General features: G+C 40.0%; 1 protein-coding gene across 38 annotated transcripts in view; it reads right to left on the reverse strand.

Annotated features, from left to right (window-relative positions):
- Positions 1 to 607: 607 nt before the first annotated feature.
- Positions 608 to 15,443, reverse strand: part of SH3D19 (SH3 domain containing 19) — a 196,319-nt gene continuing 181,483 nt past the window's right edge. For 31 of the 38 annotated variants that reach the window (XM_074040594.1, XM_074040587.1, XM_045392938.3 and 28 more), the window contains 6 exons: positions 15,196 to 15,254; positions 13,183 to 13,385; positions 12,468 to 12,520; positions 8,292 to 8,478; positions 7,707 to 7,804; positions 608 to 2,526 (listed from right to left, as the gene is read on the reverse strand). In XM_074040594.1, coding sequence (XP_073896695.1) covers positions 2,410 to 2,526; positions 7,707 to 7,804; positions 8,292 to 8,478; positions 12,468 to 12,520; positions 13,183 to 13,385; positions 15,196 to 15,254 — 717 coding nt within the window. In that variant the 3' untranslated portion in view covers positions 608 to 2,409. Of the gene's footprint in view, positions 2,527 to 6,111; positions 6,224 to 7,706; positions 7,805 to 8,291; positions 8,479 to 12,467; positions 12,521 to 13,182; positions 13,386 to 15,195; positions 15,255 to 15,443 lie in introns of all 38 variants that reach the window. The other 7 variants (XM_074040578.1, XM_065545568.2, XM_074040590.1 and 4 more) reach the window with 1 other exon arrangement.

Here is a 15,443-nt window from a genome sequence, read left to right on the forward strand (position 1 = left end):
TGAATCCAAGATGGTATCGCTGTATGTGAAAGTCATCCATCCATCCATCCATCCATCCATCCATCCATCCATCCATGCATCCATCCATCCATCCGTGCATCCATCCACTCCAACCAACCAACCTACCCAACCCACCAACCAACCTTTATTGAGCCTGAATGGTGCAAAAGACTAGAGATACAAAGATAAATAAGATACCACAGGCCAGGTGCAGTAATACCAGCACTTTGGGAGGCTGAGGCAGGCAGATTGCTTGAGCCCAGGAGTTTGAAACCAGCCTGGGCAACATGGTGAAACCCTGTCTCTACAAAAAGAAAAAAAAAAAAAAACAAAAAAAAAACGCTGATGTGTGCCTGTAGTCCCAGCTACTCAGGAGGCTGTGGCAGAAGAATCACTTGAGTCCAGGAGGCAGAGGTTGCAGTGAGCCAAGATTGCATTGCACTCCAGCCTGGTCAAAGGGAATGAAACATGAAACCCTGTCTAAAACAAACAAACAAAACAAAAACAAAAACAAAAAAAACCCCAAAAAACATATATATATATATATATATATGCCACCTCTACCACCTCCATTCTCAAAAAACTCAGTCTAGTATGAGAAAGGGACTTTGAAAGTTCAGTTCAGTTTATTACAGTGTCAAGTAGATTTACAACTATTGCACTTATCATTCTGCTGACAGAAGGCCAAAATTTAAGATGGAGATTTTCCTCTAATAAAGATAGGTTTTCAGAATCTTCAATATAAGATGTTAAAATTATAAAGGCAAAGATATACACCTCATGTTCCAGTCCATATCCTTCCTGCTGTTGTACAGTTTGCTGCAAATGATAATTTAATTTGGATAATGCTTTATATAATTGATTTCTCATGAAATTACTTTTGAGTGAAATTTGACAAGAATTTTCTTTATACTCTCTTCTTTACCAAAACGTATTAGAAGTCCCCATAGTCCAAAATAAAATGTAACCACAGAATGGGGAGACAACTTTAGTCAAACACCAAGTAAATATTACCTTCTCTGCAGAACTCCAGGTGGTATTCATGTAAAAGTGTGGTCATTGGTTGCCTAACTTTTTGGACAATGGGGAAAAAAAACAATAAAAGCTAAAATGTGGTCCAGCATATGAAACTCTTCTCAAAAACAGAAGAAGGTCATGAACATCGTTGGGAAAATGTTTCACATTTCCAATGAAATTCTATTCCATTGATCTGTTTGGAAGATTGTCTTCAACCTATTTGGCTCTAGTCCATAAACTGTAATTGATTCAGTCATGTAAAGAACCACTTTTGTCTTAAGCTTAGAATTTATAACAATGGAAAGCAGGAAAATGGTTTTTCATTTACTCTAATAATTGTGCAGGGATGAGCTAGGGAAAAAATAAAACAAAAAATTACCAGTCTTCTGTCCTCTTATTTTTCATTCTGATTATATCACAAAGAAATGAGCTGTGGAGGTTTGGCACTGTTTTCCATCTTAACGGTTGTTCTGTATTCTAAGATTTTATATGTGATTCATAATGTACTACTATAACAAGACACAGTTTTTATATATTACTGAAATAATGCAAAGAAAATGAATTTTCCTTTGGGTCCAGTAATTGTCAAAGGAATGATTGCAGATTCAGAAAATGTGCTTTGTAATAACCCTGTTAACATAAAGTATACACTGAGGAAAAAAATAAGTATGGCACATATATGCAAGGATTAGTTGTATTAGCAAGGCATTTCAGGGATGGTTTTGGTTCTTTAGACTAAGTAAGATACATCCAATTTAGACCCCCTTCAAATCCTTAGACAAATGGGAATCACTTGGTAACATAAGGATTGTTTTGGTGGGCAGGGGCTGATTTCGCCATGTGCTTACAAACGCTCCAACTAGTCGGTAAACTCCCACCTGAAGGAAGGATTTGCTCTGGTAATAAGGTTGATATGCTCAAGCTGTAAGAATTAATTTGAATATCAAAAATGAAATTTAGATTGCTAAACATGTCCTGATAGTTACAGCATGTAGAATATTAAATGTTCTCTTTTTAAACTAAAGTAAAAAAATGAAGAAGCATGGTTAATTCACTTGTGCTGATTAAAACAGACGTCCACGTGCAGCTTCTGCGTGTGAGCCTCCCATGCTGCCATGCATGCCACCAGATGCTTTCCCTTCGCCTTGCTAATCCCACTAGATGTTTTCCTCGGTAGAACCCTAGCTCAGGGGTTTCCATGTGCATGCTTCTATTGTAATGAAAACTATCTACAAAATCTAGACGTTTTCTGCTTTCAGAAAATTCTAGTGTACCATGTACGGCTTAGATATTTCTTTTTCAGTTAAAAAAAATAGTGCAAAAACATATCTGATAGTCAAGGTGATAGTTCAAGTGAGTTCTTGTGCCAAGGAACACAGTCAAGCTTCTTCTCTAGCTCATCTGTAGAAACTGTATGTAGTTTTTGGGAAATATTCCAGATTTTCCCATTAGTTCTCCACTCATCCAGTCATCATCTACAGATTCCAGCTCTGTTATTATATCTCCAGCCTGTAAGACAAAGGAGTTAGAATTATTGGTTTCTGTTGAGAATAAGCATAGTAAATAGTGGCCTACCTAGGGCAGCATGAATAATCTCTACTCATTTATCTTGATTGCTGAGAGATTAAATGACAAAGATGATCTATACCTAATGATGCCCTTTGCTTGTATGCCTCTATTCCTTAAATCTCATTCCTTTGCCATTGCCACCCTTGCTGCACTTTGATTTTCCTGCTTATATTTTGTGCCTCTCAAATTCACCACTCCTAATCTAAAATCCCTCTTGAACAAATAATACTAGTTACCACACACACACACACGATTATTTATTGAGTACCCACTATGTGTCAGACACTTTTCTGGGCACAATTAATATTCCCTCATTCTACAACGGGAAGGCAAATAAGCTGGCAGAAGAGGACAGAAAGCATGGGATCGCCAACTCATTAGGGCCATCAAGGGAGGGCCTCACTGAAGGTGTCATAAAGGCAAAGACTTGGAGATGAGAGAGAGTCATGTGCTTCCTGTATGCCTTGTCTTATTCTGTGTACTTCACAGGAACTAACTTATGTAAACACCACCACAGTCCTAGAGATGAGTATTGTGTTATCCTCATTTGAGAGATTTTTTTTGTTTTGTTTTGTTTTTTGAGACAAAGTCTTGCTCTGTCACCCAGGCTGGAGTGCAGTGGCGCAATCTAGGCTCACTGCAACTTCCGCCTCCCAGGTTCAAACAATTCTCCTGCCTTAGCCTCCCAAGTAGTTGGGATTACAGGTGCCCGTCACCACATCCAGCTATTTTTTGTATTTTTAGTACAGACGGGGTTTTACCACGTTGGCCAGGCTGGTCTCAAACTCCTGACCTTGTGATCCGCCTGCCTTAGCCTCGCAAAGTGCTGGGATTACAGGTGTGAGCCACTGCCCCTGGCTGAGATATATTTTTATAGATTTCCTTATTTTAGTGAAAAAGAAACCAAAACTCAGATAGATTATAACTTGCCAGTGTCACATGTCTAGTTAGTGGTAGAACCTGGATTCAAATCTAGTGCGATTCCAGGGCTTGTATTCCTAACCACTAGACTATGTGGCCGCCACATTTTACAATGGTCCTTTTTACTTAGAAAGGCTTTTACTATAATTGCCTTTTATCAATACCCAGAGCATTTTGCACTTTACATTTATTCTTGCACATAATGGCATTTCTCCTCTGCCATTTGGTTTATCGCATTCCTCCTACGGCCCCAGTATCTTTTTTTTTTTTTTTTTTTTTTTGAGACAAAGTCTCGCTCTGTGGCCCAGGCTGGAGTGCGGTGGCACGATCTCGGCTCACTGTAACCTCCACCTCCCGGGTTCAAGCGATTCTCTTGCCAATATCGAATTTGCATTTTTTCCCATCTTAAAGAGCTTCACCTTGACTCAGGACACTGATTTATCTTCATCAGGTTAGTCAAAGGGGCTGTGTGTCTTATTCATGTGCAAATTAGAATTCCTTCAGCAGATGAAGACATAATTATTTTGTTCTTTATGGTTTCTAAACATTTCTTAGAATCTGTGTTTAAGATGCTACAATAGTCCAAGATGACTCTGGCTACTGTTAAGAATACCTTTATCAGGCTAACTGGATTTATTTGTAGCCTTAGTATGTTACCCTCTGGAAAAAAAAGTGGCTTGATTTAAGGGTTTTCTTTATGGAAAATGGAAAGGAAACATGCTATCAGATGTTATTAATTTACTCTGCTCTGCTAAAATCTGTAAAACTTCTGGCAATTCAAAGTTTTTGTTATAAATAAGTTCCTTCTGGTTCCTAAATTATAATTTAATAGTTAACTGAAGCTATTTTTTTAGGTCTGGTCCAAACCTACATACCATGTCAGTTTCCTGAGGGCTAGGACTATTTGTTTTTTTTTTTGAGACGAAGTTTTGCTCTTGTTGCCCAGGCTGGAGTGCAATGGTGCGATCTTGGCTCTCTGTAACCTCCGCCTCCCAGGTTCAAGCGATTCTCCTGCCTCAGCCTCCCGAGTAGCTGGGACTACAGGCGTGAGCCACCACGCCCGGCTAATTTTGTATTTTTTAGTAGAGACGGGGTTTCTTCATGTTGGACAGGCTGGTCTTGAACTCCCAACCTCAGGTGATCCACCTGCCTTGGCCTCCCAAAGTACTGGGATTATAATAGGCGTGAGCCACTGTGCCCAGCCAGGCTAGGACTATTTTTTTTTTCTTTTTTTTTTTTGAGTCAGAGTCTTGCTCTGTCGCCCAGGCTGGGGTGCAGTGGCCGGATCTCAGCTCACTGCAAGCTCAGGCTAGGACTATTTTTAAAAATGAGTTTTGGCTGGGCACAGTGGCTCACGCCTGTAATCCTGGCACTTTGGGAGGCCGAGGCAGATGGATTGCCTGAGCTCAGGAATTTGAGACCAGCCCAGCAACACAGTGAAACCCCGTCTCTACTAAAATACAAAAAATTAGCTGGGCATGGTGGCACATGCCTGTAGTCCCAGCTACTCAGGAGGCCAAGGCAGGAGAATTGCTAGAATCCAGGAGGCAGAGGTTGCAGTGAGCTGAGATGGCACCTCTGACTGTATTACAGCCTAGGCAGCAGAGCAAGATTCCTTCTTTAAAAAAAAAAAAAATCAGTTCTATCTATTAACATTTTGTGGATATTTAATAAAACTGAAAGCAGTGCAGAATCCCTTAATAACAATAACAACAACAATTCTAGAACTATTTTATGGACAACCATTTGTAAAATGAAATGAAGATAACCTGTTTTCTGGAAGATACTGTGCATTCTGTTATTTATATTGACATAGTTTAAATGAAGACCAAAATAACATCCAAGAAATTTGAATTCAGATTTTCACTTGCAGTAAGTTTATGTAAAGATAAAAGGAATACATTTCGAGCCACTGACTCTCAAGGACTAAGGCAACCGTTTTCTTTCTTCTTTTTTTTTTTAATTTTATTTTAAAGATCAAGACATTAAAGGAAAAAAAGGGAACTGATAGAAGGTTACGAATTTTTAATTTTGCATAGCTACAGCATAAGAAATACCTATCATTTATGGCTGGGTGCGGAGGCTTATGCCTGTAATCCCAGCTTTTTGGGAGGCTGGGGCGGGTGGATCACTTTGAGCTCAGGAGTTTGAGACCAGCCTGGGCGAGAGCCAGTCTCTACAAAATATACGAAAAATTAGCCAGGCATTGGCGGCTTGCACCTGTAGTCCCAGCTACTCAGGAAGCTGAGGCTGGACAATCGCTTGAGCCCAGGAAGCAGAGGCTGCACAGTGAGCTGAGATTGCACCACTGCACTTCAGCCTGGGCAACAGAGTGAGACCCTGTCTCAGAAACGAAACAAAACAAAACAAAACAAAAAAAAAAAAAAAAAAAAAAAAAAAAAGGAAGAAGAAAGAAAGAAAGGAACGAAAGGAAAGAAAGAAAGAAAGAGAGGCCGTGCATGGTTGCTCATGCCTGTAATCCCAGCACTTTGGGAGGCCGAGGCAGGCAGATCATGAGGTCAGGAGTTTGAGACCAGCCTGGCCAATATGGTGAAATGCCATCTCTGCTAAAAATACAAAAATTAGTCAGGTGTGGTGGCGCACATCTTTAGTCCCAGCTACTTGGGAGGCTGAGGCAGAAGAATCACTTGAACCCAGGAGGCAGACTGAGATCGTGCCACTGCAATCCAGCCTGGGTGACAGAGCAAGACTCCATCTAAAAAAAAAAAAAAAAGAAAGAAAGAAAAATATCTATTATTTGCTAACAATATATTATAACAGAAATGACATTTAATACAAAAAGATGCAATAACATTTTATTATTCAGAATAAAGTAAAACTCCATCACAAAATAGGAAGTTAGCAACCTTATGCTGACATATTTCAGTCAAGGTATCCCCCCACTTACCCCAACAAAGGCTGCACATACCTGATTCTGGTATGGCCTTGTTTTTCTCTTTTTCTTTGTTGAGATAGGGTCTTGCTATGTTGACCAGGCTGGTCTTTTTATTTTTTATTTTTTGAGACGGAGTCTCGCTCTGTCGTCACCCAGGCTGGAGTGCAGTGGCGCGATCTCGGCTCACTCCAAGCTCTACCTCCTGGGTTTACTTACACCATTCTCCTGCCTCAGCCTCCCGAGTAGCTGGGACTACATGCGCCTGCCACCACGCCTGGCTAATTTTTTTTTTGTATTTTTAGTAGGGACGGGGTTTCACTGTGTTAGCCAGGATGGTGTCGATCTCCTGACCTTGTGATCTGCCTGCCTCAGCCTCCCAAAGTGCTGGGATTATAGGCATGAGCCACTGCGTCCGGCCATTCAGGCCAGTCTTAAACTCCTGGTCTCAAGTGATCCTCCTGCTTTGGCTTCCCAAAAGTGTTGGGATTAGAGGTGTGAGCCACTGTGCTCAGCCTTTTTCTCTTCTTGTTGTAGGCAAGTGAAAACCCTGTTTGGCTGTCCACTGTTTTAAACCACATCTTGTCCAATCATTCCTTGATATTTTAATTCTTTCTACAGCATCCTTGTCTCTGACTGAATATCTTCAATGCTAGAGAATTTACCACTGTCTGACACAGGCTATTTTTACAGCAGTGACTACTAAAACCACCCTCCTTCTTCTAGCACTGTTCCCAAAGTACTTTCCTCTGACCATGGTCCAGTTGTGGATTAGGGAAATAGAATCATGAAAATATCTACTTTTGGCCAGGCGCAGTGGCTCACGCCTGTAATCCCAGCACTTTGGGAGGCCGAAGTGGGTAGATCACGAGGTCAGGAGATCGAGACCATCCTGGCTAACACGGTGAGACCCTGTCTCTACTGAAAATACAAAAAAATTAGCCAGGCATGGTGGCGGGCGCCTGTAGTCCCAGCTACTCAGGAGGCTGAGGCAGGAGAACGGCATGAACCCGGGAGACGGAGCTTGCAGTGAGCCGAGATTGCCCCACTGCACTCCAGCCTGGGTGACAGAGCAAGACTCTGTCTCAAAAAAAAAAAAAAAAAAAACAAAAAAAAAAAAAAAGAAAGAAAATAAAATATCTACTTTAACTTTTTTTTTTTTTTTTTTTTTTTTTATAATTAGGGTCGGAGATCTCTTCATTCTTGAGTAATGATCAATATTCCATCCAAATGTTCCATCCTTCAATGGAAAACATTTCAAAAATTATAGTGCTTTATGTAGTTATGAAGAGATACACATTCTGACCTTGAAGGAAAGCTCATCTTCATTCTCCCCTCGGAAATCATATAAGGCTTTGGCCTTCCTCCCCTTCGGTACTATGGCCGACATACTTTTTGCCTCAGCTGTGAAGACATAAAAAATTTAAATATATAGAAACACAGTGGACTAAAACACAAATCTAACATTAAAAAAAAAAAAAAACCCTTGTCGCTCTAAAAACACAGTATTTTCTCTTCAGAGGTAGTGATATTAGGGATAAAAAACATTTTTAAAAACAATATGTTCAATTAATTTTGAACTTATTTAACTTTCAAGAAGATGAACAATGTCCTCTTAGCAGGGAAAAATTACATAAACTGTTTTTATTACATGGAATATAAACTGTTTTATTAGATGGAATATTAGCCATTATTTAGTGAAGATATTTTTACCTTTTTTTTCTGTAACTCTAACAAAGTATATGAATGTAGTTTGCATAACTTCATGTATCAACTCTTTCAAATATAGACAGACAAACTGAGCATGGCCAGAGGGGAAAGGAATGTATATAGTTTTGAAGGTTTCAGGCTCCCCGTGAGGAGTAGCACTCATGTCTTGCGGTTGTCATACCCGGGCAGGGCCTCACAAACACTGCTGGAAAGATCCCCTCCCTGTCCTGCAGTCTGCCCCTGCACCAGTCAGAATCTAGACGTTCCAGAATCTGGATCCGGTCTCCCCTCTTGAAGGATAAGTCATCACTGGTCTCTGCTGTAAAACTGTGAAGAGCTTCACACCATTCTGCAGAAAGGCTGTTAACCTGTTATCAATTAGAAGTGTGGTCAGAAATGTAAGATTTTATTTGAAATTGAGTTCCACAAAGCTTAAAGAGTAGTGTGGAAAAAAAGCTAAGGGGTCTTAAGATTTCAAAGCCTGAAGACTTCTTTAAATTATCTAATACCTTATGTTGCTATCAAGTTTCAGAAATAAAAGTTTCCAATAATTTTTTCTTAAATTATAACTCTAAATGACAAGTGTGATAGAATTTGTGGCTTTTCTGCTTTTGAGGGATATACAAAGCTTAAGCAAACACTTTTTTCCTTTTCTTTTCTGAGACAAGTTCTTACTTAGTAACCCAGGATGGAGTGCAGTGACAGAATCATAGCTCACACTGCAGCCTTGACTTCCTGGGCTCAGGCAATCCCCCCTCCTCAGCCTCTCGAGTAGCTGGGACTACACGTGCGGCCACCACACCCGGCTATTTAATTTTATTTTTGCAGAGATGAGGTCTCACTATATTGCCCAGGCTGGTCTTGAACTCTTGGCTCAAGTGATCCTCCCAGCCTCCCAAAGTTCTGGGATTATAAGCATGATCCACCTCACTCAGCCAAAAAACTTTTTTCTTACTATGACCTATTATATTGTTATATTAAAGAATTAGGTCAAAGCATAAAATATTTATGCATAGTATTTGACACTATGAAAAAATTCTGATAAAGTAATTATCAGTGAAGCTCTTCTTTATTTAAATTAGGAAGGATCAGAATGGGTGGGTCTATTAATTCCCAGGTCTTTACTTGATTCAGAGACTATTAGATTCCATAGCACAGAACTTCATTAATTCACACTTTTAATTTTATGAGGTGTAGTTAACTCTGAGATTGGCAGGATAACACCCAGATGTGGTGGGCTAGTGTAAGAATGCTTTTATCCCAGGTACATTAGAGAAAGGTTTTGCTCTGTGAAGAGGCAGCTCTGCCAATTTGGGATGGGAACCCTATGTTCAAGATGCTCAAGCAGACAGTAGAGGATAATGAGAAGGCTTTCTTTTTTTTTTTTTTTTTTTTTTCCTGAAATGGAGTCTTGCTCTGTCGCCCAGGCTGAAGGGCAATGGAGTAATCTTGGCTCAATGCAACCTCCGCCTCCCGGATTCAAGCAATTCTCCTGCCTCAGCCTCCTGATTAGCTAGGACTACAGGCGGGCACCACTACACCCACCTAATTTTTGTACTTTTAGTAGAGACGGGGTTTCACCATGTTGGCCAGGCTGGTCTTGAACTCCTGGCCTGAAGCAATACACCTGCCTCGGCCTCCCAAGGAGCTCGGGCTCCCAAGGAGATTACATGAGTGAGCCACAGCGCCCGACCAGGACAAAGGCTTGGGAGCTAGCCAGGCAAGGGTTCCAGACCCAGTTCTGCCACTTCTTAACTTCGTGACACTGGGCAAGATGCTTCTCTTCGCTGAGGCTCAGCTTCATCTTGGGGTTACTAAGAGCATTAAATGAGACAATGCATGTCTAACATTTAGCCCAGTGCCTGGCACATCTTAAGTGCTCAATAACTGATGGCTTACAAAACAAAAACAAAAAGCAAGCAAACAACACTAACCTTGCCCTCTTGCTCCTGCACCTGAGTAACCAATCCTAAAGGATGGAACTTATCATTCCTCAGAAATGCAGGCAACAACCATGTGAACATTTCCTTTTGGAGAACTGTAGTCAGTTTCCTTCCTCTTTCACTGTATCAGTGGGTAGGGACGAAAGGATAAGGGGACACACAGGCCAACTACAAGTGACATTTTCACAAACACAATCATCCCATCAGGCTTAACTCTTCTAAATTTGTCACAAAAAAACAAGGGAAGGCCGGATATGGTGGATCACCCCTGTAATCCTAGCACCTTGGGAGGCTGAGGCAGGTGGATCACTTGAGCCCAGGAGTTTGAGACCAGCCTGGGTAACAAAGTGAGACCCTGTCTACAAAAAAGACAAAAATTAGCTGGGAGTGGTGGTGTGTGCCTGTCATCCCAGCTACTTAGGAGGTTGAGGTGGATTGCTTGAGCCTGGGAAGCAGAGGTTGCAGTGAGCTGAGACCTTGCCACTGCACTTGGCCTAGGCATCACAGTGAGACACTGTCTCAAAAAAAAAACAAAAAACAAAACAAACAAAAAAAAACAAACCAAAACCAAAAATAAACAAACAACAACAAAAACAACAACAAACTAAAAAACAACAGAAGGTACCACATTCCTAGTACCTTTAAGCACTTCTGGAGTCATGTTACAAAGTGTAAAAATTTTAACCCATTATTTTTCTCTTTGTCATTATACAAATGAAACAATTTTTCCTAAATATTTGGTAAGTTGAGAAATGTATAAAGAAATGGAGGAGGCTGGGCTCAGTGGTTCATGCCTGTAATCCCAGCACTTTGGGAGGCCGAGGTGGATCACGAGGTCAGGAGTTCAAGACCAGCCTGGCCAAGATGGTAAAACCCTGTCTCTGCTAAAACTACAAAAACTAGCGAAGCATGGTGGCAGGCGCCTGTAATCCCAGCTACTCGGGAGGTTGAGGCAGGAGAATCGCTTGAACCCGGGTGGCAGAGGTTGCAGTGAGTCAAGATCACGCCACTGCACTCCAGCCTAGGCAAAAGAGTGAGACTCCATCTCAAAAAAAATAAAAGAAGTTGGGGGGGAAAAAAAAACCTACCCATGTATATAATCTTACTACCTAGATGCAATTTAATACTAATAACTTGAATAATTTCCTTCCTATCTTTTTATGCTATATATTCAATTTTATATCCCCTTTCCCTATATGTTTCCTCTCATGACATTTAAAAAATGATTTTACTTTATAAATCTAGTTTTTCATAGATTTAGTACATTCTCCCAATAATGGTCATATTAAGTCATTTCCAATTTTTTCTTATTATATTAGCACTACGCTCATCTTTGTGACTCAAACTCTTATTTTTTATCCTTTTCTTTTTTTTTTTTTTTTTGAGACGGAGTCTCGCTCTGTCACCCAGGCTGGAGTGCAGTGGCGCGATCTCGGCTCACTGCAAGCTCCGCCTCCCAGGTTTACGCCATTCTCCTGCCTCAGCCTCCCGAGTAGCTGGGACTACAGGCGCCCGCCACCTCGCCCAGCTAGTTTTTCGTATTTTTTAGTAGAGACGGGGTTTCACCATGTTAGCCAGGATGGTCTCGATCTCCTGACCTCGTGATCCGCCCGTCTCGGCCTCCCAAAGTGCTGGGATTACAGGCTTGAGCCACCGTGCCCAGCTTTTATCCTTTTCTTAGGGTGATAATAATGTGTACTTTCTCTCTTTTTTGACACTCACATGCATATAATTGCTTGTTTAGTGTTGAGCTGCACTGAATCTTTGTTAACTGAATAGGTTAAATGGTATTTTATTGCTGTCTTATTATATATTTTCTTGATTACTAGAAAGGTTAAATATTTTTTCAATATTAGCCACTTATTGTACCTCTTTTATGAATTCTCTAATCATGTCTCTTTTTCATTTTCTTTCTTTTTCTTTTGAGACAAAGTCTCGCTCTGTCACCCAGGCTGGAATGCAGTGGTGCTATCTTGGCTCACTGCAACCTCTACCGCCGGGTTCAAGCTATTCTCCTGCTTCAGCCTTCTAAGTAGCTGGGACTTACAGGTGCATGCCACCACACGTGGTTAATTTTTGTATTTTTAGTAGAGACAGTGTTTCACCATGTTGGCCAGGCTGGTCTTGAACTCCTGACTTCAGGTAATCCACCCACCTTGCCTTCCCAAAGTGTTGGGATTACAGGCATGAGCGACTGTGCCCAGCATCTGTTTTCATTTTCTATCAGGGTTTGCATGTCTTTGTATGAACTCTCTATATAAAATATATTAACCATCTAAGTAATTTATTATGAACATTTGTTGTATGAATTGAAAAACTAATTCATACTATATTCTCTTAATAATTATGATTTTAATAGTCCTCCCAGAGTTTGAACCTGGCTGTCACTATAGTCACCTGTTCAAGCAGCCTACCTGAGAGTTTGAGCCAGAATCTTCTTTTTTGGTTTTCAGTGGTACCTTTGTGCCTACATTAAAAAAAAAAAACACACACAGGAAGTCAGAACATTAGATGTGAGGGCCATATAGTATTAAAAATAAATGGTTGGGGTGGGAGTGAAGAGTCTGGGATTCCACACCAGGCTCTTCATGTATTGCCTACGTTGCCTTAACCTGTACTACCCTCACTGAGCTTGTTTAGTTAATTGTAAAGTAAGCACAATTATTTATAGTCTACATACATTAGTAACAGTCTATAGTTCATTTCTGTTTAAAAGTCTTTGCTATTTATTTATTTATTTATTTATTAGAAACAGAGTCTGGCTCTGTTGCCCAGGCTGGAGTGCAGTGGTACAGTCATAGCTCACTGTAGCCTCAAACTCCTGGTCTCAGGTGATCCGCCCACCGTTGCCTCTCAAAGTGCTGGGATTATAGGTCTAAGCCACCACACCCAGCCTCTTTGCCATTTCTTGTATGAAGTTATTGTTAATTACCTAAAATACCAAAACTAGCTCTTTGAGAGATGCCCACAAATAATGTCTATCCCACACAAATTCTCATTTTAAAATCAGTTTTCCTTCTACCTTAAAAATATGGCAATATGGATTATTATACAGCTGAAATATAATGCTATTATTTGGTTTATTTGAATTAGGACATGACATAATAAAAAAAAATTCTCTATACTCACTTAAAACATTTGCACCAGAGGTGGGAGAATCCTCAACAGGCTCCACAAAGTTCAGGGGGAAAATGCCAGTTCTGCCTCGAACTTCTCCTCTGGCCCATTCCTCATTCACGTACTCTTTAAGAATAATAATTTCTCCCTCTGAGAAACTCAACTCATCCTTCTGCTCTCCAATATATTCAAACCGAGCAACACATCTTGAGCCTCTGAATGAAGAACACGTTTTGTGGATTAGACTAGAGAATGCTTTTAAAATGCTTAAAAACCTTCATTCAGTCTTTCAATAAGTATTTATTCTTGGTTTACCATGGAATAAGGTATACTAGGCTAATTTGAAATTATTCCATGAAAAACAGTAAGTTACACTTTTAATTAACAGATATGAACCTATTCACTCAAAAAGGCTAAAGCTCAAGGTCACAGAGTGCACGCAGCTGGGTGGTTAGTTTACCCTGCTGTGTCTTTTGATCATCTTACTCCCCAATCTCCATATGTTTGTATCCTTGGGCCACAGCAATCCATGGTCCAGTCTGAACCCTTTCAATCATAAATGCACTGAGTTGAGGAGTGTTAACCCTGAGAATCTCAGGGCAAGTCATCAAATTTCCTGACTACTAATCAGGGCAGAATGCAATGGGCATTAGCTGGGCAAAGTCGATGCTCAATTAATCAGTGAGTTGGCCTTAAAAACTAGGAGAAGGTTTAAAGAAAACAGAAACTCGGCATATCATAACACACAGTCTTGGACCTAACCCTGTTGCCTTTAAGAACGATTTTTGTATCGCCTTTAAAAGGGCTTCATTTCTGACATTTGGGACAATCCTTACATGATCTGCAATTCTGACTGAAAATAAGATAAAAGCAGAGATAAAATCGTGTCTCTAGAAGGTGTGCTTTAATACTAATCCCTAAATTTGAGGGTTTAGAAAGGAAGTTTCAACAGCAACAGGCCAAGGAGAAGCAATTGCCTAAAGAGAAAAGGTTGATTCTAGCTCTAACAGAATTCTGATTTAAGTCAGATCAATGGGTCAATGACTGTAAAAGCCCACTTCAAATTCAACCTGCTGAGACACAGTATATGCTGTTTAAAAATAGAGAAAAACTGAATCTGAAATAGAATTCAACTGCTGTGGATCAGAAGTTTTCTTATTTGTGATAACCTTTCCATTTGTTTTCTAAAGTCCTCTGGGAGCATCTCCTTATGTCTGACCTATTCATAGACAGGTTTACAGTCTTCAGCAGGTAATGAATTCTATTAATTTGCTCTTTTAACTGGAATGTAAAGTTGCACTGTGGCAGTGTTTTAAATCACAAAGGAGTTACAACGATGCATAAAAGGGTATATAAATTCAGGGAAAGGTCCTCAACTTAACTCTTCCTTCATTTTCTTCTAGCTCCTCTTAAAAACAAAAAAATACAAAATGTCTAGCAGTTATTGTAGGATTCATATTTCTACAGGATTTAATTATTTCTCATGACAAAAATACTTGAACCTTCTAAAAACTGGGTAGATAACACCAGAAGGCCAAAATAAAATGCAGTAAATGATGAAACTATCTCTGCTCATGCTAAGGCCAGGCTGCAGGAAGCATTGGCATAGACTGTGCTTTGCTGCTTTCTTTATGTTCTGCATTGATGTTGGAGAATTGCTTAGGTAAGCTTCTATCAGCATGTTCATGATGTATTTTCATCAGAATTTTAACCCATTGTCACCTTTTAAACAAGTTTTCTTTGTAATTAAAAAGACACAGTGAGAATCGGAATGATCACCATGTGAAGTGTTTTCTTTTAAAATAAAGAATAAATAAATAATAGAGAGGGGTTCTTGCTATGCGGCCCAGGCTAGTCTTGAACTCCTGGCCTCAAGCAATCCTCCCACCTCAGCCTCCCAAAGTATTGAGATACAGGTCTGAGCCACCATGCCTGGCCTTGGAGTGTTTTAAGCTTGATAATTCTTCACGATATAGATGGTTATCTCCTTTGTATTTTGTGCAAAAGGACACAAATAAAACTTACTTAACACAATGAGGTGAAACAGATTCTCTTTTCCCATTTCCTCCTTCTGGAATATCAATCTAGTAAAGACAAAATCAAGGCAACAATTATTTTTTTTTCAGATTTTCGTAAGATAAATTTAAGGTTAAGTAATTAGAAAGTGCATGATTGAAATGGATTTGTTTAGCTAGGTGTTAATCTGATTAAGAGGAACTACAGGTGCTAACTGGTAAAAAAAAAAATCCTGAATTTGGATTAAAAAAAAGTAT

The sequence above is a fragment of the Macaca fascicularis genome, chromosome 5, assembly GCF_037993035.2.
Source record: "Macaca fascicularis isolate 582-1 chromosome 5, T2T-MFA8v1.1".
Classification (NCBI taxonomy): domain Eukaryota; kingdom Metazoa; phylum Chordata; class Mammalia; order Primates; family Cercopithecidae; genus Macaca; species Macaca fascicularis.